Source organism: Pagrus major, chromosome 4, assembly GCF_040436345.1.
Source record: "Pagrus major chromosome 4, Pma_NU_1.0".
In the NCBI taxonomy this organism is placed as follows: domain Eukaryota; kingdom Metazoa; phylum Chordata; class Actinopteri; order Spariformes; family Sparidae; genus Pagrus; species Pagrus major.
The window spans coordinates 5,447,689-5,472,649 of record NC_133218.1 but is presented as its reverse complement, the minus strand read 5'-3'; the positions used below and the strand labels follow the sequence as shown (position 1 = coordinate 5,472,649).

At 39.2% G+C, this 24,961-nt stretch overlaps 1 protein-coding gene across 1 annotated transcript in view; it reads left to right on the top strand.

Moving 5' to 3' along the window:
* The first annotated feature begins 2,402 nt into the window (after window positions 1-2,402).
* uacab (uveal autoantigen with coiled-coil domains and ankyrin repeats b) overlaps window positions 2,403-24,961 on the top strand; it is a 53,526-nt gene continuing 30,967 nt past the window's right edge. Inside the window, exon 1 of the mRNA XM_073464208.1 lies at window positions 2,403-2,546. Within this exon, the coding sequence (XP_073320309.1) occupies window positions 2,499-2,546 (48 nt within the window). The 5' untranslated portion in view covers window positions 2,403-2,498. The remainder of the gene's footprint in view (window positions 2,547-24,961) is intronic.

Genomic DNA, 24,961 nt, shown 5'->3' with positions numbered 1-24,961 from the left:
CTGATTCACAGTCCCCCCAGCCGGGTCAGTGAGTCAAATTACGCCTCCAGCTGAGATGGACAGCAGCCATGTCTCCATGGTAACCCTGTTGCTGTGGAGACGGAGACAAAGAGACAGAACTGTCAGTAGCATGAGGTTAAATGTTCCCTCAAAGTGAAGAAAGTCAACAAAAGAATGAGGGCAGCGGGAAAATGAAAAACAATACCCGTCTTTGCTCTTTAGATCCAGACTTTTGATACTGATTGAGGCATGATGTTAAATCTGTTGACAGTCAGTCAGCAGCAAGTTTGAGCTCTAGCTCACCTGGGATGATTAGAGCCCACAAGGGTGCAGCATTTCCCCCTTTTCTTCAGATTGATGCCTCCAAAAACTCCATGTCCATCTGTTTATTTAACATTTTCAATGCAGGACAATGCAGTATTTTTATGGTCTTAAGTAAAGGATCTGAGTGGGATACATCCTCCTCAACTGACTGTGTGAATTATATTAGTTGAACTGTGTCACCTAAATCCTACAGTGACATCCAAATCAACAGGAAACTCGCTTCATGAGGTCAAGTATAAGCAATTAAGTATGACGTATGACTGTTATTGATACTGTTTTAGCAATAGATTATTATTACTCATGCATTATTTAACTGAGTAACTGAGAAATTTTCCCACAGATGAATATCTTTGTATCCAACATGTTTATTGAAGATAACGGGTGTTTGTACTTGGAGGTACTGTAAACAGCTTGGTTTAAGATATTTCAGATTTTTATTTAAAGAAGCAAATGTAGATAAATAACTGATATTCCAAGTAATGGATGACTTATAATACTGTTTGTATTATTAAGTAAATATGTTTAATCCCTGGTGTTTACATTTAGACACGGACGGATATGTTTATATTAGGTAATAAATGCAGATAGGAAAGACAGTTCATTTACTCTTGGGGTTTATTCAAGTTTGTAAAGAGGTTAAATTCTCTCTGTTCCAAGTAGCACTGGTGAATAAATATTTTAGCTGCTTCACTGAGATAAAAGTAGAAATAATGATAGGTGTCAGTTACACTGTTGATGCTAGGGACATGTCCTCATTACTTGTTAAAAATGGTCAATAGTTTATATATAAGCTAAGCCTACAACACATACAGGAAATCAGTTATCGTTTAATGGAAAATAGATGTGATCAGCATACATTCTTCTTACATCATTTTAAACAATGTTTAATGTCCCCGGTGGACTTCCATACTTCTTATTTGATGATGATAAAAACTTAGGGTCTTTGTTTGCAATGTAATGTAACAACTGTTATTTTGTCACTGCAACTGTGTCTTGATGTCTTATAAGTCTATGTAATAATAATGTCGACTGATACTACAACAGCAGGTGGTCAAAGTAATGCTGGGTCTAACAACTTTATAACGTCTTGGCCAGTTCACACTAAATCAAATACTATTGTATGAGTTCATGGGCTAAGATTTGTGTGTAAAGTAGGCCAGGCTAACTATCAGATGGGCCTAAATGGTGGGGTAAAATGTGGAAATATCTCCTCTTGAAAAGAGGGCTAGACTAATAAGTGTTATTAAGTGTAAGGTTCATAACTTTAAAGATGCATGATGTAGTTTTGGGGAAGAACTATTAATCAGAAGACAAACGTCTTTTTATGCCTTAACAAACTAAATTAAAAAAGACCCTAACCCTAACCCTAACAATCTGTATAAACAAACTGACCTTAAAGGACAACACAGTTTCATACCGTTTTACTTTGTTTATATGTGACGGACCCTGCCACCTTTCTAGCTTCAAACAGTTATCTGGGGACCTTATTTTCCTCTGAGAACAGCTTGTTTATTCACTTATGGAAAAAATAAATATATCTGAGTTTGTATTATTATCATTATATTAAAATTCTGAGAATGAATTTCTTCTCCAAAACCACATAGTGCCCCTTTAAGGCTGCCACAGTACAGTGAGCCAGGTGTTCAGTGACACAGAACAGGCAGGTAACTAGGTAACAGACAGTTTAGGTTGTTATTAAGATAACTTCTAGGTGCAGGCGTTAATTCAAGGTAGCAGACATATTGTGTTTACTGTAAATAACAAATAATGGGGGGGGGGGAGTGGTTTAACCAGGTTGTCATAGATTAATTGGCACCGTTTCCAGGTGTTTCTGTCTTCAGGTAGGCCTGACGTCACGCCAGGTTTTCCTGTCCTGTCCCAGGATGTCTCCAACTTTTTCCCAGCGACTCCTCAGAAGGAAGTCCCGCCCTCCGGCGTTGCCGATTGGTTGAAAAGTTAAACCGGCCCGCGCATACTTCACTTTGATTGGCTGGGCTGGTTGTCCATCACAGTGCGAGCAGCGTTTGCGGTTAGGCGTCAGGTGAAACTCGCTCTGTGAGGAGAAGTGGACAGATTAAACTTACTTCGTGTAAACTTTCTGGAAAGTTTATGTATTATTTATGACCATAACCACCAAAGGAAACTTTTAACAGCAGGAACCAACACGTTTCAAGATGAAGAGCCTCAAGTATCGATTGAAAAAGCACGAAGTTACCATCACAGTAAGTTGAATGCTGCTGTTTTTCTGTATTGACTTAGTTTTGCTAATATTCCCGTCTCTCCCAATTGAATTAGCTTTGTGTTGATGAACGATGCTAATGCTAGGAGTTGAGTCTTAACACCGGGGTGGTTATTGTTGTAGCCCTGACCTCCTGTCCTCAACAACCACGTTAACCTCCGTCATGTTCCCACGGCGGCGGTGGCGGCGGCGGTTGGAAAATTCACCGCCTGTAAGCACCTGCACTCATGATCGCTGGATGTGGCCTGACACAGTTTATTACACCACATGCGCTCAGGTCCACTGTTTTTATGATCTGGACTAAATCTACTGCATCTGACTGTGTCATTGTTACTCACAAAGCGAGGTCAGGGAGAAGCCTCCGAAAATCAGTGCTCCAGACTGCCTGTTCTCCTGCTGTTATCACCGGGAGGGTTGCAGAAATGCTGTGGTGCCTTTTGGCTGGGGTTTCAACTTTTTCTTGTAGCAACAGATGTGAGATGTGAGCTCAGATCAAAAATACATTCAGTTACTAGTTTATTTAGTACAATTAGTTAAGAGTAAGGCAGTCTAACACATCAGTCCTGCAGTAAATGAGTAAATAATGTTGAGTATATGTTGAATCAACTGTAGGATCCATTTTGAGGCTGTAGTATGTGGAGCTGCAAGGATAAATCGATAAGTTGTCAGCTATTAAAATGAAAGGCGACTGTTTTGATAATCGTTTAATTGCTTGAAGCAATTTAACCAGCAAATCCAGTTTCTCTAATTTTACTCCCACAGCTCTCCTTCCTCTGTAGATACTCTAATACACTTTGGGAAATACTTATTGACATTATCATCATTTTCTCACATTTTATAGTCCAAACAGCTAATGGAGTAGTCGAGAAAATAATCGGACGGATTGTTCGACAGTGAAACTATTCATTAGTTGCAGCTCTAGTAATATGTGGAGCTGTTAAAGTGTATTGTGTCATCCTGAGTGGTGTTACAAATATTTTGGCAACCTTATTTCAAAAGGGTAGATTAAATGTTTTCTCAGTATTTTACAACTTGACCACAAACGAGGGTTGCAATTAGTGATTGATTTCATTATTGATTAATTATTTCCTGGAATATTCCTATAACCTATAAAATGTGAAAATAGTAAAAACAGGAAAAGTTTCCAATAAATCAAGTATTTTCTTCATATCTCTTTATTAAGATTTGGTTTACTATTATATGCGACAGAGAAAAGCAGCAAATCCTCACAATTGAGAAGGTTTAAACGATATAATGTATGGCATGATTTATGTTTGAAAACTGACTAAACAATAAAACAAATATCAAAATACTTTTTAATCAGCTAATGTTTCTACAACAAACGTGCTGCCTTCCTTATAACCTTCATGAAGGTCAGATTTATTGCAGGGCAGTTGAGTACATTGGTTTTAACTTTGTATACCTAATAAACCGGCAACTACTTTGATATCATTTCTTAGAGAAATGCAGTAATCTTGCAACACAATGCAGCAGGCATATAGAGGGAAAAAAACAACTTCAAAACCAGTTAACCATTGCGGCACTGTGGAGACGCAATAAATAATAGTATTTGTCCCTCCAGGAATGTTACAGTGATTTTGTTCTCAGGTCGAGTCTGCATGTGTTACAGCCAAGAGTATTGAATGAATAACACAGAATAATGAGGAGGCATAGAATAACTACCAGGTATTTCAGTTATGTTTACTAAACCCCCATCACCGTCCATAATGTTGAATTAATTCCTCACAATCCTGCAGCAGTTTCTGAAGTTCCCTTAATAGTCATTACAATTCTACACAGCTCAACATGCAGTGGGTGTTTGGCACTGCACTCTGTTTTCAGCTCCCAGAAATTACCATGAGAAAGGCACAAAGCCAGAGGAGCTGTGTGTGGTAAACTATCTGGGCCTTTTGAAGGGAGGGGGAAAAAAATCCTTTCAGGAATTAAATGGTATTGTATCTGCATTGATAGTTGTCTCACCCCTTCAGTCAAGAACAGAGACGACCATTTAAAATTCAAGCCGGTTTTTTGCCTTGCAGCATTTTTTGTGCAATTGCTTTAAAAACTACCACAGGAAATGCTCGGGGTAAGCTGTGTTGAGGAAACAGACGTGACATTTACTCAGGTCTGAGTGATGATTTCATTACGACCCCTTTGCATTCCTCTGTGCAGGCAGATAACAAAGGAAAAACTGACAGATGGCTGTACCTTTACAGACATCACAATTGGTCTAAAGCTCATTTTAAATGTCTCCTGTTAAATGTTTCACCCAAAAATGTCACTGTAGACATTATCTACTCACCTCCGTGCTGATGGAAAGTCGGGTGAAGTTTCGTAGTCCTCAAAACATTTCTGGAGCTTCACAGCAAAACAGTAGCCCTTTACACAGAGAGATTCTGCATTATCGCCACAACGAAGGCTCACTTTATGCCACCTTTGTTTGTTCCCAATCTTGTAACGTTGCTTTGTGGGTTGAAGTGTGGGATATTTCTCTTTTATTTGATGAGTGAAGGATCTGTTTAGTTGTCAGACTGTCAACACCATCAGAACAAAACTGTCCCCCCAAAATGCCTCTGTTACTTTCACACGGATGGCGAGGCAGAATAACAGTGAAAGATTCTGGCCTTGAAAAGGCAATGTGAATGGGGTTAGTCTTGCAGCATTCTCCTAAACAACTGAAGTAGCTGGGGGCTTGTTTTAAAGACAGAAAACAGAAAATGGCCCCCTACAGCTCATCTGGCATATTTCAAGTCTCTGGAAGCCCTGAGATCCCAAATTGATTTAAAAAGATGCTATTTACTCCCTATTTTAAACTGAAATCGTCACTGTAGCTGCTAAGCTAAAAGTATTAGCTTGCAGTCGTCTGCACAGGCTGCACAAGCTTCACCACGTGTTGAGGATGTAAATAACATCTTTTTAAGTCGATGTAGGATCCCGATGTCTGGGATCACTTGGATTACACTGGCTGAGCTGAAGGGAGCCATTACATACAGTATTTTCTTCAAATGTTTTACCTTTTTAAAACAAGTCCTCAGCTATTTCACTTTTTTAGGAGAATTCTGTGATGCTGTTTTGTTGAGAAGCTCCAGAAATGTTGTGTCAACTGTGAAACTTCAGCCAACTTTCCAATGACTTATTTTTCTTTTCTTGGTGAATCTTTAAAACGTAGTGCACCTCAGTCAGTTCTAAGTTGTGTGTTGCCAAATGTAAACGCATGATTCATTACATATCAGATCATCACCTCCTGTTTCAGAACCATCCTGAAACCTTTGATGTTCTTTTATCAATAAATCACGTCAGTCAACACAGCATTGAATTGACAACATCGAGACTTATTGGGAATATTTATATGTATGCTTCCCATATTAGTGCACAATACCTTTGAAGTGAACTCGCTCACTCTTTGCTGGTGGGGTGACTATCAACATTTTCCGAGTGGGAGAGTCGAGGGGGAATTTAGAGGAAACTAAGCCTTTAATATGTGAACAAACAGTAACTGGCCAGAGGAAACAAATCAGCTGAGGAAACTTTATCCTCGTCCACTCCTTGCACACTGTATTATGTATTATCTTTATCTGATCTCCTCAAGAAAGAATTTATGGATTCACTTTGCAAAGGAAGTTAATGGCTTCTTTGTTTAAGAAATTTAGACTCTGCTAAATATTGTTTTTAGGTGAGTCTTGTCCTATTTATTGCATTCTGGCTTTACTCTCCAATCAGGTTTGCCAACCAAGTACCTACAGGAACTATAGCAAAGGAAGGCTAACTAGGCTACAGGACAGTTAAAGCTAGCTGAAAAACAAAGCTGAAATCCTAGTGACCGGGTTACAAAAAACCAAGGCATCCCCTCAACTCCAGCTGTAGATTAAGGTCGAGGTGTGTAGTTTTGACTCAGATTTTCACCAGTAAGACCTCCATTTTCTGTTAATCTTTTGTGTAAAGGGCTGATTGATTAATTACAAGACTTTTCATGAAACACATTGTTGTGTATAATTGGCATACGCCTCCAAAGGAAAGGAAAGAAAAGAAGGAGTCGGGATATTTTTAAGCTTGACAGAGTGTGTCAGCTGCAACTGATGAATATTTTTATTATCGATTAATCTGTTGTTTACCAGAGATCTTTTTTTAGAAAATAACTCCTGATGAGTAATTTATTGTCAAATTATTGTTGATTAATTGTTTAAAGAGCTGCAATGATAAATTGATTAATCAATTAGTTGTTAAATATTTAATCAATCATCAACTATTTTGAGATTTGATTAACTGGTTTGAGTAATTTTTAAAGAAAAAAAGTCAAAATTCTCTGTTTTCAGCTTCTTTAAAGGTTAATATTTCTTGTATTCTGTACTCTTCTGTGACAGTAAACTGAATATCTGTGGGTTTTGGACAAAACAAGACATTAAAGGAGGTCATCTTGGGCTTTGGGAAACACAGATCGACGTTTTCACCATTTTGTGGCATTTTATAGACCAAACAACTAGGAAATGGATAAAAAGAAATAATCAACAGAGTGCAGCCCTAATTGTCCATTTAGGCCTGGCTTCTTTAACCATACATTATAGGAATATATAAAATGTTATATATTCATTCTGCTGTTTAAAAATAAATTGGCTTATAGCAAACATATTCTTATCAACTTAAAGACTAATATAAATTAAAGAAAAGAAAATGTCTAGATAAGAATGTCCTCAGCCAAATAAAGATCAAATGTCTGAATGTGGATGGACTAACATACTTCAAACACCGAAGCTGACCAATAACTCAGATTCCAAAGCAAATATGTTGAAACTGTTTCAACATCAGCAGAAATTGGCAGTTTTACAGAGTTTGTATCTACAGAGGCAGGAGAGCTGTGGGAGTAAAATTAGAGAAACTGGATTTGCTGGTTAGTTTTGAGATTAGTCTGAGCTGCCTTGTCACACACAATCACAGCTTGTTGTCACAGCAAACATCTGCTCTGTTGGTTGGGAACTTCACTGTGGTTTGTGCGCAGGGCCAAAATATATTAAAACCACTATATCAGACAAATAAGTTGGTTCGTACTGTTGGAGATAATGTAGTGAGGAGACACTGTAGATCTCAAATCATTCATTCTGCTGCTTACATGAGCTGAGGTCTTTCTGAGGCAGATTCACCCAAGTCTTTGCCAGACCACAATGAGAAGCAAAAGTATGGTCTGGCTTTGCACAGCTTGTGTTCTGTCATTTTACAATATTTTTCCCAAGAGCAAACTCTCGAGAGCTTTCAATACACTCTGCTGGCTGGAACATGAACAGACGATTCTGTCATGAAATGTTCAGCATTGATTCCCCATGCAGTATTGATTCACTGTTTGTCTATTGTGGGGGTGTAATTCTATGTCAGATCTCATTAAATAACAGTTATTTATTTAAGTTGGGCAATGTTCAGGAGCAGCTAGGCAATTGTTCATGCAGTTCTGGCTCTAGATGTGGATCAACAAATATTTTGAAAGGAATTCTAAACATTGTAAGATCAAGACCTCCATTTGATTAAAAATACAACTAAAGCAAAGTCTGATTGTATATAAAGAACTGTGAGTCAACACTTGGCTCATGCCCTTTTAAAAATGCAATTTTAGTAATGCAATTAATATCTCGCAGCATAATCACATTAACCTACTCAAAAGTAAGGATCACCTGGGGCAAGTAAATTGCCACGCCTTTCAACTCACATGCCCAATCGGGCAAGTGGTTAAACTGATTCAAAAACATTGCTTTTCTCCAGAGGTGATGATGGATGTAGCTAAGGAATGAACCATCTCAGTTCCCTCTCATCTCTGTTGAGAGATGCACATGCACAGTACCGTCGGCAAGCATTATTTAATATCAGCAGTTGATCTTCTTTTCCCATTTGTCTTCCCCCAAGTGGCAAGTAGGCCCGAGGCATGTTCCAAGAATGCCCGTGGCTAGATCCAGGTCAGCCGGTCAGGCACTCATAAGAAAACTGCAGTGGGCAGAGTGTTTGTTCAAGCGACATTCAGTCAGCCTGTGAACGCCATCAGACCAACATACTCCTATCCCGGGCTGCTGGCATCCATTCACACAGACGTTGCCTTGCCTCATTTATTAGTCTTGTCAGTCAGTTATCCTGGAAACAGGAGTTTAGTTGGGTGGTGTTCGAGGATGTCGGTGAAACTCCAACTGTGTATTGCAAGATTCAGTAAGTTTGAGAGCAAGACGAAATAAGGTTAAATATGACAATTAATCTTTGTTGTTTCTTGATAACCACTAATAAATAAAATAATTTGTACAGGGTCACATACAAAAACATTTTTGACTCACTTGCCTGGGACTGGACAATTAGGGGGAAAGAAATTAATGTGGAGCCCTGCTCATATTTCTGCCTTGACTACATTATGATTGTGTTATTAGTGTGCATGTAACATAGCTATTGTAGGAAAATAATTAGGATTCCCTTACCCATGACTAGTGTTTTTATTGTCCTATTTCCTTTGTGGACATTGGCACATTGCATAGACTGGCTGGGATTGGTTCTGGCATCATGACCTGCTGATGTGTGTGGCAGCAGGGCCCAGTGGATGATAAACACTAAAGTGAATATGACACAATGTTTTCACAAGTGGGTTTTGTTTGTATTTTGCATAAGGACAAGGACACACTAACACAAGCAGGTAGCTGAAAGAAATAGCTGTATCCAAATACAAGTTAAATATGTATGTTTTTTGACACATTTGTTAGGCCTCAAGGACACTCATAATGCATTTTGGTGAGTAACACTGAAAGTACATACTTCACACAGGAACAGCATCTCGTGTGTCTGTGTGTGATGGGGATTATAAGTGGTTGGAAATGAAATGAAAGTCATTCAGTGGCACACCCCATATGGTTTGCTGGCATTTGGGTTAATCATCAAAGACACGTTGGAGTGTATGCAGCTCTCCCCGTGGCACAAAAACTCATTCATGCCATCTGACGATAAAAATCTCTGATCAAACAGTTGATAACCTGATTATGACCAACAGCCTGAGAAAGGCATTATTCTGATTAAGATGATTGTCATGGAGTACTCCTTTAATATCCAAGTGTTTCATGTGATTAATGGCCAAAGAAGCCTCTCCAGATTACATAACTGTCAAGTTCCCCTCACATAATCAACCTCAACCTTGAACTTTCTATCATGACGCGGCTGTCTTTGTGCAAATATAGGAGAAAATCTTTGCTTTTATTGGGTCTTTTTATGGTGGTTTTGAAGTAGTAGAGAATGTTTTACAACAAAAAGAGAAGGAAGAGTAACAGAGATCTCTTGTAGAGCTTGAAGCAGAGGAGGTCTGTTTGTACCTGGCAGAATGATGTAAGAGTAAGTGAAGCATCTTATCAGCAGCATATCTTTGGCTTGTGGCTATGTGATTTGTCTCTCAGATTGGTTGTTCTTATTGAGTTAGATTTTGGTTTGGTAGCAAATCCTGTTTCCAAGTCTTGTAATAGTCAAGCACAAGAAGAAAGTGAAACATGTAAGTATATTAAGCTGCAATGAACAGTACAGGACCTTGTGGTTGTTGTTGGTAAAGATGTAAAATAGAGAAATTTATATTTTTTACTAAGCAATGTGCTATTTGAATTTTGAGTCGGAGGTTTGAGTTGAAGTTGAGTTGAAGATTCTGATAGCGGGGCATTAAACCTACAACTGGGTGCTGCATGCTTTGTATGTTTGAGACAAGTACTGCCTTGCTTGAATTTCTTTGTGTCACACAAAACGGACACATAATTGGTGTCATTACATAGAAAATGCCATTCAATTATGCAACTAATATTCATCTTACTTTACAGATATTGTGCATGCTTTGTATTGAGCATATCACATTAACTTTATTATAAAAGACTGTCCATGGTTGCAACCTACTCATATTTCTGTCTTGGTGTCATAATGATTGCGTTAATTAGTGTGCATGTGTGTGTGTGTGTGTGTGTGTGTGTGTGTGTGTGTGTGTGTGTGTGTGTGTGTGTGTGTGTGTGTGTGTGTGTGTGTGTGATCTTTAATATCCGTAACCTGAGTTTTTATTGTTCCATTTCTTTTGTTGCGTACGTCCATGAAGTTTAGCATAAAGGATTAGCACTTCTACTGTAACGGTTAGAAACATTACCTCTGAAGTAAATAAGGATCTAATTTCTTCCTCAGGGGAGCTGTAACAGAGAGGAGTTGTTTGCGCCTGGATCATTCAGCTGAAGGAGAGTTAGTTTGGCATGGAGTCCCTCGATTTGTTGAATTTCATACATTTGTTCATGTTTTGTCGTATTCTGCTATCAGCCTTCTAACTGCCCAGTATTTTTCTACATGATTATCCATTTGATTTAACTCAATTGCAGTTATTTGTTACTATTAAGATAGCAATTTAGGGCGGCAAGCTGATATTTTACATATTAGCGTAATTGTTACTTCAATAAATTAGTAAATACTAGGGCTGGGTATCACCAGGTACCTCACGATACGATACTATTACGATATTTTGCCCACGATAACGATAATATCACGATACAGTGATTCTGCGATAATCGATATATTGCAAGAAATTTCATCCACGATACATCACGATATCTGTGACACTGAAGAAATTCAGAATTTATTGACTGCACTGAATCCATTTCACAGGAATTACAAAACATTGTCAATCAATTTCACATGAATGACAGCCAAGTAAAACAAAGTGTATACTGCACAGTGGCTCTTCTTAACACACACTGACCGCAACTTGTCCAATGTCCTTGTGTTATGTATAAGTCTTTAAGGGAAGAATGATACAAAATAATGCTTCGCCAAAATATTCTGTCTGTGCAAATTAACAGAAAATTATAAAAAACAAAATGAATGCAGAAAATACACATTTCAGTGATAGTATTATCAACTTCTTCTCTGTAAACATGGACACATCAGTGCTGCTTAACAAGCAGAATCAAATTGTTTTATGAAAACTGGCAAATTTCACTGCATATGAAAAATAAACATTTAAGTCAGTGCATTATAATATCATAAACAACTGGGTGGCCTATGAAAACCTGGGCACACATTTAACTTGTACTTACCACACCGAATGTGTTGGTATCCAGTCAGCTCAACAGCAACAGTCATATTAGATGCGTTGTCGGTGACAACCGCTCGGTCTTTCCCAGTAAGCTTCCACTCCACCGTAGCCTTCCATATGACTTCTGCAATGTTAGCACCGGTGTGAGACTCGGACATCACCCGAGTCTGGAGGACGTAGGACTGCAGTTCCCACTCTTGAATAAAATGAGCAGTGATTGTCACAAAGGACTCTGTGGCCCTGGAAGTCCACGCATCGCACGTAAGTGCAACTCTCTCAGCAGATTGAAGTGCATTTTCCACTTTTGCTTTCGTCTCTGCATACAACGCTGGGATAGCATTTTCAGTGAAGTATTTTCGACAGGGTATGTCATATCTTGGTTCCAGTGTATGTAGCATTCGGCGGAAACCTTCATTTTCGACTACACTATATGGTCTAAGATCTTTACAAATAAAGCAAGCAATGGACTTGGTAATACTCGCAGCCCTGGGGGATGCAGAAGGAAGCTTTGCTTTAAATACGGTGTTGATTGTAGGCTGGCTTACAGAAACGTTAGCATTAGCGTCGCTAACCGTCCTCTCCTCCACGGCAAGCTCAGGATGATGACGGACAAGGTGGCTATGCATGTTCGTTGTGTTGCCCGTGTACTTGACCTTTGCGAGACAGTTCTTGCAGATTGCGAACTCTTTATCAAGTGTTGTTCCATTGTCAGTATAGTAAAAGCCGAAGTGGGCCCAGACTTTAGATTTGAACTTCGACGGTGCATCTTTCACATGTTTTTCTCTGCTGTTTGCTAATCCTCCGCCTTGCGCCATTTTCTTCTTCTGCTTCTTCTTTTTATTTCCTTTCAAAGAGTACTCTACCGCAGCACCCACTCTTATTCATGCTAAGCGGCATCATGTGGAGGCTTGAAGTAGTGACTCTGTAAATCAAAATTGTAGCAGGTTTTTGTGAGAGAATCTGTTTAGAACGGCTGTATGTTTATTGTTTAAATATCGATATTTGGCGCCAGTGTATCGACAACGTGGTGTAAGACGAATTCTCGCGATATATCATAGTATCGATATTTTGGCACACCCCCTAGTAAATACATCACTGACATATCAGTTTTTAAGCTGATATGGTAACCTTCTTAGCCAACATTTGCTTATCAACACATCCAGCAGTTAGAGAGCAACATTGTCAATCATTTGGAGTTGCGTATGTGGCCACCTGATGGATGTTAATCCCAACATTCACTCTTTTTGCTGAGGGGCTGCTCCCCTGCTGAGGGGAGCTTCAGATTCAGGTTATGATACTCTGTAGGTTCACTAGTGTGAGCGAAAACTATTGATTATAAGTGATACAATATTGTCATCATTATTGTTATATTTCCTGGTAGGACTGGAGCTGAAATGATTAGTCGGTCAGTTAATGGGTCAATTGGCATAGAACAACAAATTATTTGATAATTAAGTCTTTTATAATCAAAAAATTCCAACCACTTCAGTTCCGCAGCTTTTCTCTGTCTTATGACATTTAAACTGAGTATCTTTGAGTTGTGGACTGTTGGTCATAAAAAAAACAAAAAACATTACCTTGAGAGTAAGAAAATATTTTTACAATTTTCTGACATTTTATAGACTAAACAAGAATTGATTGGTCAAAAAAAAATAAAATTAATAACAAGATAATATCAATTGATATGAAAATAATTAGTTGCAGTTGATCGATGACCATGAATCCTGAATTGAAATATTTAATACCCTGGAAATGGTTTTGAATACATGTTTTGCTACATTTGCTGTAAGTCTGTCTACTAAGGAGGTTGGACGTGGAAAGTATTGTGCTAAATCTGACTATAATTGATGCTCATTGCTTCAATTGTTGCTCTCGACACACAGTTGGAAGCAAGTGTGTTTTGTAAGTAGATACCTTTGTTTGTTACTTGCCCTGGGTTGACCTCTCCTGACTGTAAAAGTAAACCACGCTTCTGCTACCTTTGGTAGATCAATAGTGATGCTGGATGCCATATATCCATGTTTGTTTTCTACTAATGTTTTGAACTATTGTGTGTTCCCATGATATTTTTGTGGGAGACATGTGTGGGGACAAAGGGTGACGTTTATGCTTTTCAGTTCTCCTGTTGCCTAGTTTGAAAACAATTTTAACAGCAAACCACGGCTTTTCATCAAAGCCAGTCATTTACTTTGGAAAGCCTTCATCAGTGACTTGTCAAACACTCATCTAGTGAGAAGCTTCCCTCACACAGTGTGATGAAAGGGCTTTATCAAGGATAAAGCACTTATACAGGTAATGTCTGCCTATCCTGTGTACTCCTACTCTTCAGACAGCTGTGTGTCTGTGTGTGTCTGTGTGTGTGTGTGTGTACATTCCGGATGGTAGTCTACAGGTATCAAAGTAAACACACACATAAAAAAGAACCAAACAAACAGCATTACCCCTTTTCCACTGGTCAAAAATCCCACTTAAACCCGCTAAGATCAGGCTTTTGTGTGCAATGGGAATGTGTAAACTTTGCATTTACACCCAGGTCAATTGACTCCGCAGTAGACACAGGGTTTTATCACCTCGGCTTGGCTTCGATCTAAACGTAAGACCCAGGTGAATAACGCTAAATTCCTTTGTGCGAAGTGATGATGCATTATCAACATCCGGTGGTGGCGCATAAATAAGAAAGGAATTTGGGATGCGTCTATTCAAGGATGTTTTATTACTGGACACACAGTGTTGGAGATTTTCATTTGTAAGAGTGTGTTATATGTCTTCTTGCTTCTTTGTGCTCCTGAATACCTTGGCTTTCTTCTGTCCTCTCCCCCAGCAGGCATGCACTTTCGGATGAAACATAAGAGCCTGCCTCACCCTTCAAGTGGTGTTATTTTTCAAAATAAAGTGCAGAGCTGAAATGATGATAATGGCATAGTAGTATAGAGAAGCCAGAGGAGTTGTGGACTGTATTGTTGGGAAGTCGAAAGAACTGTGATTTCAGTGTTGTTTTAACAAAAGATGGGGCTGGGGCTGGGGCTGGGGGAGGGGAGCTTGATGGCTCCAAGCCGATGGCAGTGATCACTATCTGCAGTTTTAGTTGAGTCTTTGTATTTACTGCTACTGTAAGGCCTTTAGTAAATAGTAAACACATTCTACCAGATTGGAGCATTTTTTATGTCTTCAATCATGGTCCTAATGCACCAGAATCAACTTTTTCTTCCTTCTCATGCAAATACATTTTATTTTTAGCTATTTTATCTACTAAAACAATGTGCCAGGAATCCAAACCAGGATTCCAGGAGAACCAGAGTTGAGTCTCATTCATTCCCAACCTAAACCTCAACTGAAAACAAAATACACTGTTCTATCTCCCTTCTGCCAGCTGTCACACAATATGGCTTTACAAAAGTCCTGGACACTTTGGGTCACTCTGTAATGGACTGCTGCTGCAATTTCAACCTCAATATATTATATAGAAACTGTCAAATGTCCGTCAGTACTTTCACATAATCAGAGAAATAGCATATTGACCCAATACCTGATGAAGCAGAATCAGTATTTTTAAAACTGAAATGTTTATAGAAAGATGAGAATTCTGTTGATTTTATAATAAAAAAACATTGCAAAAACATTGGCAACTTTTCTGTTTTTCCACCTCCTAAACCCCTGAGGAATCTCTCTCAAGCCGTTGAGCAGCCTTTAAGGCCCTTAGTACCTACTGAACGGTATCAAGTTGAAGCCTCCCTCGACAGGTTTAGGCTCCAACTTAAAGACACCCAGCAGGCATTCTTACCCCTCTGCTGCTGGTGAGGGGAAAGGGTTTCAGATTTTCGAAAAAGTATGTCATTTATTTGCTCTGTTGGCTTGAGTTGGTATCGACTCAATGTTTGATTTTAGTTTATCTGAGGTCAGACAACAATAAATTTAAATATTCTCTGACGAGCGCCTGTCAGACTAAATTACTGGTCTGTTTGCTGCCCTGTCAAAGGATGTTCATGTAATACAATGGAGTAAAGACTGCTGTCGCAAATGAATACAAGTGATGTCACAATAGCCAATTTTGTCTTCTAAACTTCACCCATTCATCCACAACAGTGAGCTTTACAAAATTGCTCTTTTGTCTGTTCATGGCACAATAGCTAAAGATTTCATTTCTGAAATGGCATTATCCAGAATAACCCTACCCAGTCATGTGGGCCTTTTTTCTACCATTATACGAGATAAGAAATAACTTCATTACCTTCTGTAGAAATATACCGCAGCAGTCACTTTTCTGAAAACTTTCTGAACCGAACACTTGAAGTAAAGAGAGAGTGCTTGCTTGGAAAAGGGGCTGAGATAGTTTTGGTACGAATAAGACTGCTGTAGATTTTATTTGAGAATTGTTTGTTTTCTAGTTTCCGGGTTTACTTCCTGGGCAACGAACTTAAAAGGGAGGAAAGGTCATTACAGTCGGTCCCGGTTGTATTGAAGTCAATGGGAGATGCATGGAGAAACACAGTACAACCCAGCAATCTACGTCATATTACTTGTGATGAAGAAATGCCTCCAGAAAATAAAAGAACACACTTCAGAGAGGAGGTTAACTGCTGATTTTTTTCACCCAAATGATTGACAGAGCTGATAATGTTGTGATCAAACTGGGCAGGTCTGACTGATTTCCGCTGATGTGACTGCACCTACACCGCAGTCAGGAGCCTTTCCTACACAAATTCGAGGAACAAACAACATGTCAATCAACACCGTCATTAATCTGCCCCCGAATTGTGGTCTTTAATTTTCTGGAGGCATCTCTTCAACAGAAGTAATACGACGTAGATATGTTGGGTTTTAGTGCATTTCTCCATGCATCTCCCATTGACTTCAATACAGCTGTCACCACAGTCTGGCCCCAAAGCAAGATTCGGTGACATAATGACCCGTCCTTTTTTTTTTAGGTTCCTTGGTTATGTAGCCCACTGAATATGCGCAGAGAGTTGAGTAGAGTTTTCTCCCGCTGGCCCTGCCCATGAGTTCCTCAGTAAGCCAGCCCATAGACTTTACATGAGACTGTGATGAAGGCACAGGTTTTTAAATCACTTTTCTTGTGCAGAGGAAAGTTGACCTTGTTTGAAGTTCGAGATGTCCTGTCCAGTTCTACAGACAGCTCTTTTTATAATGGTGGTCAATAGGAAAAGCTTTCTGGGCCGCAGGGGTGTTTTTAGCTGCAATACCGCCAGTGGCCACTGGGCAAAATTACAGCAAGGCAGAGCGGCTTGTTTTTCACTGTAAGTAAGTGTGGATACTCTGTGCACCGCTCAGTTCTTGTGTCACTTCTTGTGTGTGTTTTCATGACAAAACTTAGTTTGGAGAGGATTCCTCCTGGTGAGATCTGGTAATTAGGGCTGCAGCTAATGATTTTTTTTTAGTGCTGATGTCTGTCCCAAAGTGATGTCTTCAAATGGCTTCTTTTGTCCAACCAACAGTCCAAAATCCAAAGACTCTTCATTCATGTCATAAATGATAAAAAAAAGAGCAAACAAATCCTTACATTTAGGAAGGTGGAATCAGCAAATGTTGGACATTTTCCCTTGAAAAGTGACTGAAACGGTTTATCAATTATAAAAATTGTTGGCAACTAATTTTCTTTTGATCGACTAGGTTATTATCCCCATAGGGAAACTCTTTTTCAGTGAAATGTACTCATTTGGCCAGTTGGTATCGTAATCCACAGCAGGAAAGATATTTAAAACACACAAAAACGCCAAAAGAGGACAGTACACGGCGCCTCGAAAAACACTGCATCACCACAGAGACGCACCCCGTGAAGATGAATCAAAACAGCTCTACTCGTAATGTGTGACCCGCTGTCGCTGATCAGTCATGTAAACCACAACAACTTCAAGATTCCAGAGTACAACACAGAAGGTTATGTAGTTTAAACAGCCTAATGGCTTTGAAAGTCATTTTGTGTGGCCAAGGCATTAGATATGGCATAACCCTGTAAAGCATAAGATTATATAAAGCTTTTATCTCATTTCGATCAGCATGTTGCAGTAGATTTTGATTGTTCCTCGGGTGTAAGTGGGATGTTTGGCCAGATGGTGTCTCTTTTAGAAAACTCAGTAAAGTCATTAGTGGACCAGGAATGCTTATTAAATTTCATGGCAGTCTGGTCAGTAGCAGCTGATCTCTTGCTTTGTCCATAGGACTAACAACGATCTCGATTGTCTCTCTCAGTGTATTCTGAAAAATAACTTCTTACTGCATATGTTCACATAGACAATAAACGTATATTCAGTGTAGGGGGCAAAACTCTCAGACAGGATCAGCAGAAGTTTGTTTTAGGCTGGATGTTGTGTTGGCTGCAGAGTAGGTGGTAGCGTGACGGTCTGTGTTTTTAGGATTAATGTCTGGCTCCATGGGGGCAGCCATGAGGTCATCTCAGCAGTGTTACCCGTCTGTGTTCCCATGCTGCGCCAGCAACGGCCCACAAGGAGCAGAGAGCACAAGTGTGTGTGTGTGTGGACTTTGTTTGTATCCTGTTTGTTTGTCATGTGCGGGTTTGAGAGACTGTATGTGCAATATGAACTGTGTGTGAGTGAGTAGGGTTAGTGATGGAGAGATTACAACTGCTGGGGGAGGTCTGAATATGAGAAGGGTGTGAGCTTATTGACTGACTTTGGGTGGGCTGCACCCCATGTACACCACACACACACACACACTCACACACAGTTTGAGCATGCTGAGCAACAGGAGCACAAAGATTCTGCTGATGAGGGACAAACTGCTGTGAAATGGCTCAGACTAAGCCTCATCATGCTGTGCTCAGAGTATGTTTATATGTTTCTGTCTCTATGCAGATAAGACAAGTGTCTCTGCCTTAACAGAAACTTGAACTCTCTAACACTTTTGGGCAGGTGTGAATTTTTTTTTTCCCAAAGTCACAGCGCCCTTTGAGAAAGAAAGTGGTGGAGCCAATTACTGCTTTTGTTTTCGACACCACCGCTAGCTTCAGTGTAGTCGGCAGGCTTAAAGTTATCACTGTACAACCAGACAAATATTACTTGGAGGTTCTCAGTCTTTGAACTCTTTAAGGCATTTTCTTTACTATTTCTTGGAAAAATAAATGGTCCTAATTAACTGTGTTACATCAGTCGAGGTGAGCTAGAATAATTAAGTTATGAATAATTAAAATCCATCACCGTAATTCAGTCACATTGAGCAAGAGCACAAAGGTCCCATTCTTGTTATACTGTACACTCCTTTTTCTAACTTTGACAGCCTACATTGTTTGAGAATTATTTTGGCAGCCATTTATAAAAGTCGTGCATAGACCTGACTACTACTGCATGATGTCAAATGGAAAGCTGAATACAAGCGACCAGATTATTCACTACAGATTGGGGACTCACAACTACTGCATTGTAGTAGTCATTGACTAATCAAAAAACAGTTGAATACTCAATTAATTGCAGATGAATTATCATATTTTTTGCAACAATGATCAATTCTCATCGAAAAGGTCTGAATTACAAGCAGTAAAGGGTTAACTTACAGAGGTGGGACCAACCTGGAGGGTAGGTGAAATAGCAAAGTCCTCAGCTGGCTCTGAGAGGCTGTTTATAAATGAGCCGTGATCTGATTGGAATAAACAACTGTACGCTTTTTTGCAGGGATTGTAGGAGTCTTTCCTCCTCTAGATATATTAAATTCTGTTTACTAAATGTGGCATAATGTAGATGATTGGTTGTAAATGATTGTTTTAACACATTTACCCATGTTGTGTCTTCCTTTTGATGCATTAGGATTTTATTTTTCCTGCAACATGTTAAAATCTCAGATGAACGATTAGCCTACAACAATGCACAGTGTCAAGTATTAGTTTTAATAGTTGATTAGTCAACTAATCGATTATTTTGTCAAACCCCTACCACTTATTTTTCAAAATGATTCCACTGGTGCTCCTTACTTTTTCACTTCAGCGCATAATTTAGGTGCACACCATAATACATTTTAATTTAATTTCTTAACACATTATCTAAAATTGTAAATTGGAATAAAGGTGCAAATTACAAACAACAAGAAATTGCATGATCTCAATGGTTAAAAGAATAACGCACCAGTGCAACCAATGAAAATGTTTAGTCGCACTTAACAGATTTTTGAGAGCATGTGCAACCAAAATAGTCACACCCTGGAGCCCTGCTAATGAAGATATAAGGTTCCTGTTTTAATATTTGCATGTTATGTTATATAGCGCATTTAGATATGTGTAAAATAGATCTCTATCATGGCTGTTTTGGCTCTCTTTCATGATTTTTGTTAACAAGTGCTGCAGAGTTGACTGTAATGTTTTCGTTGCAGTTGGTCTGCTGTTTTTTCCAAAGGACCACATATATTGAAGGTATTTTGATAATGATGTGTAGGGAGACGTTTCCAGCAAGACCTGCTTACATAGTACTTGGTCATAGTAAAGAATGGGTGGAGCATTTGACTTGTGAAAGGGGCAAGTTACTACCTGCTCTATATGTACCTGATCATTATCTCACACCATGGGAGTCTAGTGTTGTGATTCGTGATTTGTCACCACAAAGCGAATGAAAGTCATATTGTGGCATAGAGCAACCATTGTTTCATACATTCCACAAGAATGTGGAAAAATATTTTTTAGTACATGCCTGTTTCTACAAAGCCTAGTCCATTTGACCATCCCTCCAGTCACATTCCTTGCCCTGCCTGTGTGTGATGACTTGTGAGTGCTGGCCAAACAGACCTCATCATCAGTATTTGTGCCCAAGTACCAGCATGCCCCCAGAACTCCTCATTTCACCAAATACGGTCATGTGAGACAAAACACTCCTGTGGCATTTTCCCCTAATATTGCCTCATCTTTTTCTTGAGGTGAGATTAAAACAACAGGCTTCATTCTTCACAATATTCCCTTCAGCCACAAAACATCAAAGTACCTCTGCAGACTCTCCTTCTCTCTAATCTGTATTGCCTTATTGTTTCTCATGGCACTGAATATGCTAATTTTAATGGTGCTCTTTTAGCTCTTAAAGAAAATCACTGCCTTGTTAATTTACTGTAGTGTTTCTCCATTGGCGACCTAACAAGTTCCTTCCTGGCTGATTGGAAATCATTTCATACCCACGGCTCTCTGTCTGCCCTGCTTTTTTCCTTTTTATCTCCACATCATCAGACCAGCTGGAATAATATCAGCCATACCAGCAGGCATCTACAGCCAAAACCCATAACCCTGCTTGTTTTTAATTCCCCTGCTTCGGGACATTGTTATTTCAATGATGGCTATTAAAATGTGTCAGCTGAGCTGCTGATGTTTTACAGGAAAAGGGTGTTTTTAACCTCATACAAAAGATACAGAACTGGTGCCGTCATAATAATTCCAAGATTCTCTAAATTGCTTCGACTTTTCAAATGTATTTTTAAAAGCCAACACAATTTCTGATGTTAGCACGTATGACTAAAATTCTGTGAATTCTATGAAACTAAAAGAAAGCCTTTAGAAAGAGGATTTAGGAGTTATGTTGAAGTCGATGTTTAGATATTTCAATCTGGACCAAACTGGTGGTCTGACCAGCATCCCAGGAAAAACATAAAAACGCAAGGCTGAGTAACAGTTGAGCTGGAAATGTTGGTTTCTCAATGTGAGCGGCCTCTCATCTGCTTTTTCTGTTTATCAGTGTCCTCATGTATCTTTCATTTCCACTACATAGAGCAGGAGATTACAGGCTTGTTTTATTCAAATGGTTGTCCTGTAATTGGCAGCTCATTTTCCTCCACTGAAATACCAGTTTCTACTTTGTATTGTAATTTCACGTGATCACAGTGAATTCTATTCCAAAGCATATTTTTTTTATTTTTACTTAAATTATTCTGACTTCAGAAATATGCTGTGCACTTACAACCATGTTTTAAGAACAATTGCCAAGTGTTCTCCTTGAAGCCCCCTTTGAAGACATAAAACTGTAAAACTATTCTTCTGAGCAACAATCGTCGATAAGCTTTAAAGGTCTGGTAAACACATTAGGGGTACAGTATAATCCTCAAAATCCATTTGGGATTAAGGCAGTAGAGATAAGAAAGAATTGCTTTGAGGGAGGTTTTGTTCAGATTCAATAATAGACGTCAGTTTTTTTCTCTCATGAATGACACCATTGTCTTTCTAGAACTGTCTTTCAGAAACTATATTATGGCCTTCCTGTTTTTCATGATCCTGTGGAGACTTTCTTTACTGGGGAGTTGGCAGGAGCAAAGTTCACAGGGTTTAGGCAACTGGAGAGCTGATCTCCTGGCCTGGCAGCGGGTGTTGGAAGTAGAAGAAAATAGCAAGGAACAGCTTTGCCCTCTGGGTCATAAGTCATCTAAAATAGTGTCAACCAGCAGCTGGACAGTATAGTCTCCAATTTTGGATCTTTGGGCAACACAAGTGATGACGCTTAAGAGGTCCACAGGAAAAATCCCACTAATCCACCTAACCACAGGGTTTTTAGTGTGGTTTCAACAGGCTCTGGCTTAACTCAAGTATTGTAAAACAGATAACCTATGTTATCAGTTTTTGAGGGCAGCCAGCCAGTTTATATCGAGCTATATTTTTTCTGTTTTATCTTACCTAACTCTGATGGCTCTTTCAGAGCTGTGGAAATTTCTTGTATACCTCTGAGTGGTACTTTTCAACAAACTTCTATGAATTACACTTACTGTTCTGATTCAGAACGCTGCTGCTGATTCAGAACGCTGCTGCTCGAGTCCTAACAAGAACCAAAAAAGTAGATCACATCACTCCAGTTCTCAGATCTTTACACTGGCTTCCTATCAGTCAAAGAATAGATTTCAAAATCCTGTTGTTGGTTTATAAAGCACTGAATGGTTTCGGGCCAAAATACATTTCTGATCTGCTGCCACGTTATGAACCATCCAGACCTCTGAGGTCATCAGGTACAGGTCTGCTTTCAGTCTCTAGAGTCAAAACTAAACATGGAGAAGCAGCGTTCAGTTATTATGCACCACATATCTGGAAAAAACTCCCAGAAAACTGCAGGTCTGCTCCAACTCTCACCTCTTTTAAATCAAGACTGAAGCAATTTTAAGGCTTTGAACTGCACTGTGACTTTTATTTTCTAGTCTTTAAACCTATTCTATTTTAGCCTACTTCCCTATTTCTTAACTTGTTTTAATGTTTTGTTTTAATGTATTTTAAATGCAATTTTTAATTTCTTTTAATGTATTTTTATGCCCCTGTAAAGCACTTTGAGTTGCCTTGTGTCTGAATTGTGCTATACAAATAAATTTGCCTTGCCTTGCCTTGCCTTACACAACTGCAAAAACAATTGGCAGCACTGGAGATGATTTTGGTGTGTCATAAGTACAGAGGATGAACTTTTGTGCGTTTCCCTTACTTTAAGATTAGTTTTCTGTCAGTGTCATGGAAGCCCAATTAATGCACATTTACTGAGACTCATTGTTGTAAAACAGTACAAGATGAAAAGTCCCTGGCTTTAATGCTTTCTATCCGTACTTGTCACTACTTACATGATGGATACTGTTTACAATGTATAATTTTGGTTCTTGTATTTTTGTAATAAGGAAAAGGTTCCTGATCTAAAAGGCTGAATTTCAGTCAACTTGGATCCAATTTGGCTCCTTTTGCAGAGTGAAATTAATATTCAATAACTGCTGGGCCATGAAAGTCTCACTGCTAGTGTCTTTTTGTTTTTGTTGTTTTGTTCCACAGATGCTGTACCAAAGCATCCAATATTTAGATTTAGTATTGCACACAGCATCTTGTCACATTATTGGAAAAAATATTGTGACCCCTCTAAGGCTGCTGTATGGTCCTTACGCCAGACTCTGCAAACCTCAGCAACAGTGTTTGCTGCTCAACATTTTAAAACATTGCAGTCTACAACTTGGCACAGGGCCCATGCTGACCTCCTAAACTTCATTTTAATTTTAAATCTTAGCTTACAAAATAGGTACAGATACATATGCAAATAGATGCATTTACTTCAAGTCCTCTCAAGAGCATGTAATAGTAGACTGAAGTATTGGCAATGCACAGAGACAAACAATTCTCCTGTGTAAAAAGAATCAACATTGAAGAAGACATTGGTCACCCTTTTTTTCTGCCTCTCGGGACATAGATAGACTTCAGTGAATTGGACCTGTTATGATTCTTTTTACCACCAGAGGGCGTTTCTGTCTGTCTGTCCTCCTGCATCTCGTCCACACTCTGCCCAGCAAGAGTGGTCCTGTGTTTAGCAGCTACCCAGATATGCAGCGAGTGCCTCATGTACATACCAAAAACAGAGTGCCTCTCTCCTCTGGACACCTGGCCTGAATCATCAGTGGGCGCTCGGCCCAATCCCTGAGGGACTTTTACTCTGAAGCATCAACTTACCTGTCCCATAAAGATTGACCACACGCATGCTGCAGCTTGTCACTTTCTCACCTCCCCGCTTGTTCTTTTATACATTTGTTCACTTCACATGTTCTCTCTCTTGCTCTCCTCCTCCACCCTTTCTGGCTCTGCCCCCCTGAGGGGTTTTAACGCCCTACATGCCCAGACAGTTGCACCATTCACGACTACATGCACAGGTCTATGGTCACAGATTAGGGAACTGACAATGTGAATATTTTTATAGACAGTCACTTACAGGGTACTATTTCCCAACCACTCTGGTTTGTTATTTAATTCCCCTTCTTGGTTAACAGCCATGACTGACATAATTTCTTGAGATTGCTATGGCACAGTTTCCGGTATTCGATCTTGCTCTTAAGGTTCTCATTAATGCTGATGCAGCTAGAGTTTTGGCTTTTCACTGCCAGGGTGTACTGCACCAATAAATCAACTTGTCACTAGGAGATTCTCACAGCCTTCAGCTATTTTAATGTCACAAACCGGTATCTCTGGGGATAAATGATAAAAATACAAACAGACGATTGGTGTCGTGTTTGGACCTGTTCATAAACTGGAAGTAAAGATTTCGTGCTCGGTACTGAAAAGTGATGTGGGTCGTCTCATCTATGAGGTCGTTATTTCACCACTTAATTATTTTGTGTGGTATTGGTATGTTTACCGCTATACCAATTTTCAAATAAAATAAGCTGTGAGACAAAGCATAATCCTAACAATAAGCTGTACGAGAAAATATAAAATCAAATTGTGCTGCGAAGACCATGGAGGTCAGAATGTTACCACTTTAGTATTTTATATGAGGTTTGTTGTGATGTTTATTGTAGTGCCTTTTCAATTAAATGGTGACCTTGCATGACCCTTATCCAACTCTTTTTGATTTAAGCAAATATTTTTTTTCATCCTGACCCAACCTGGCCTATGATAACACTGT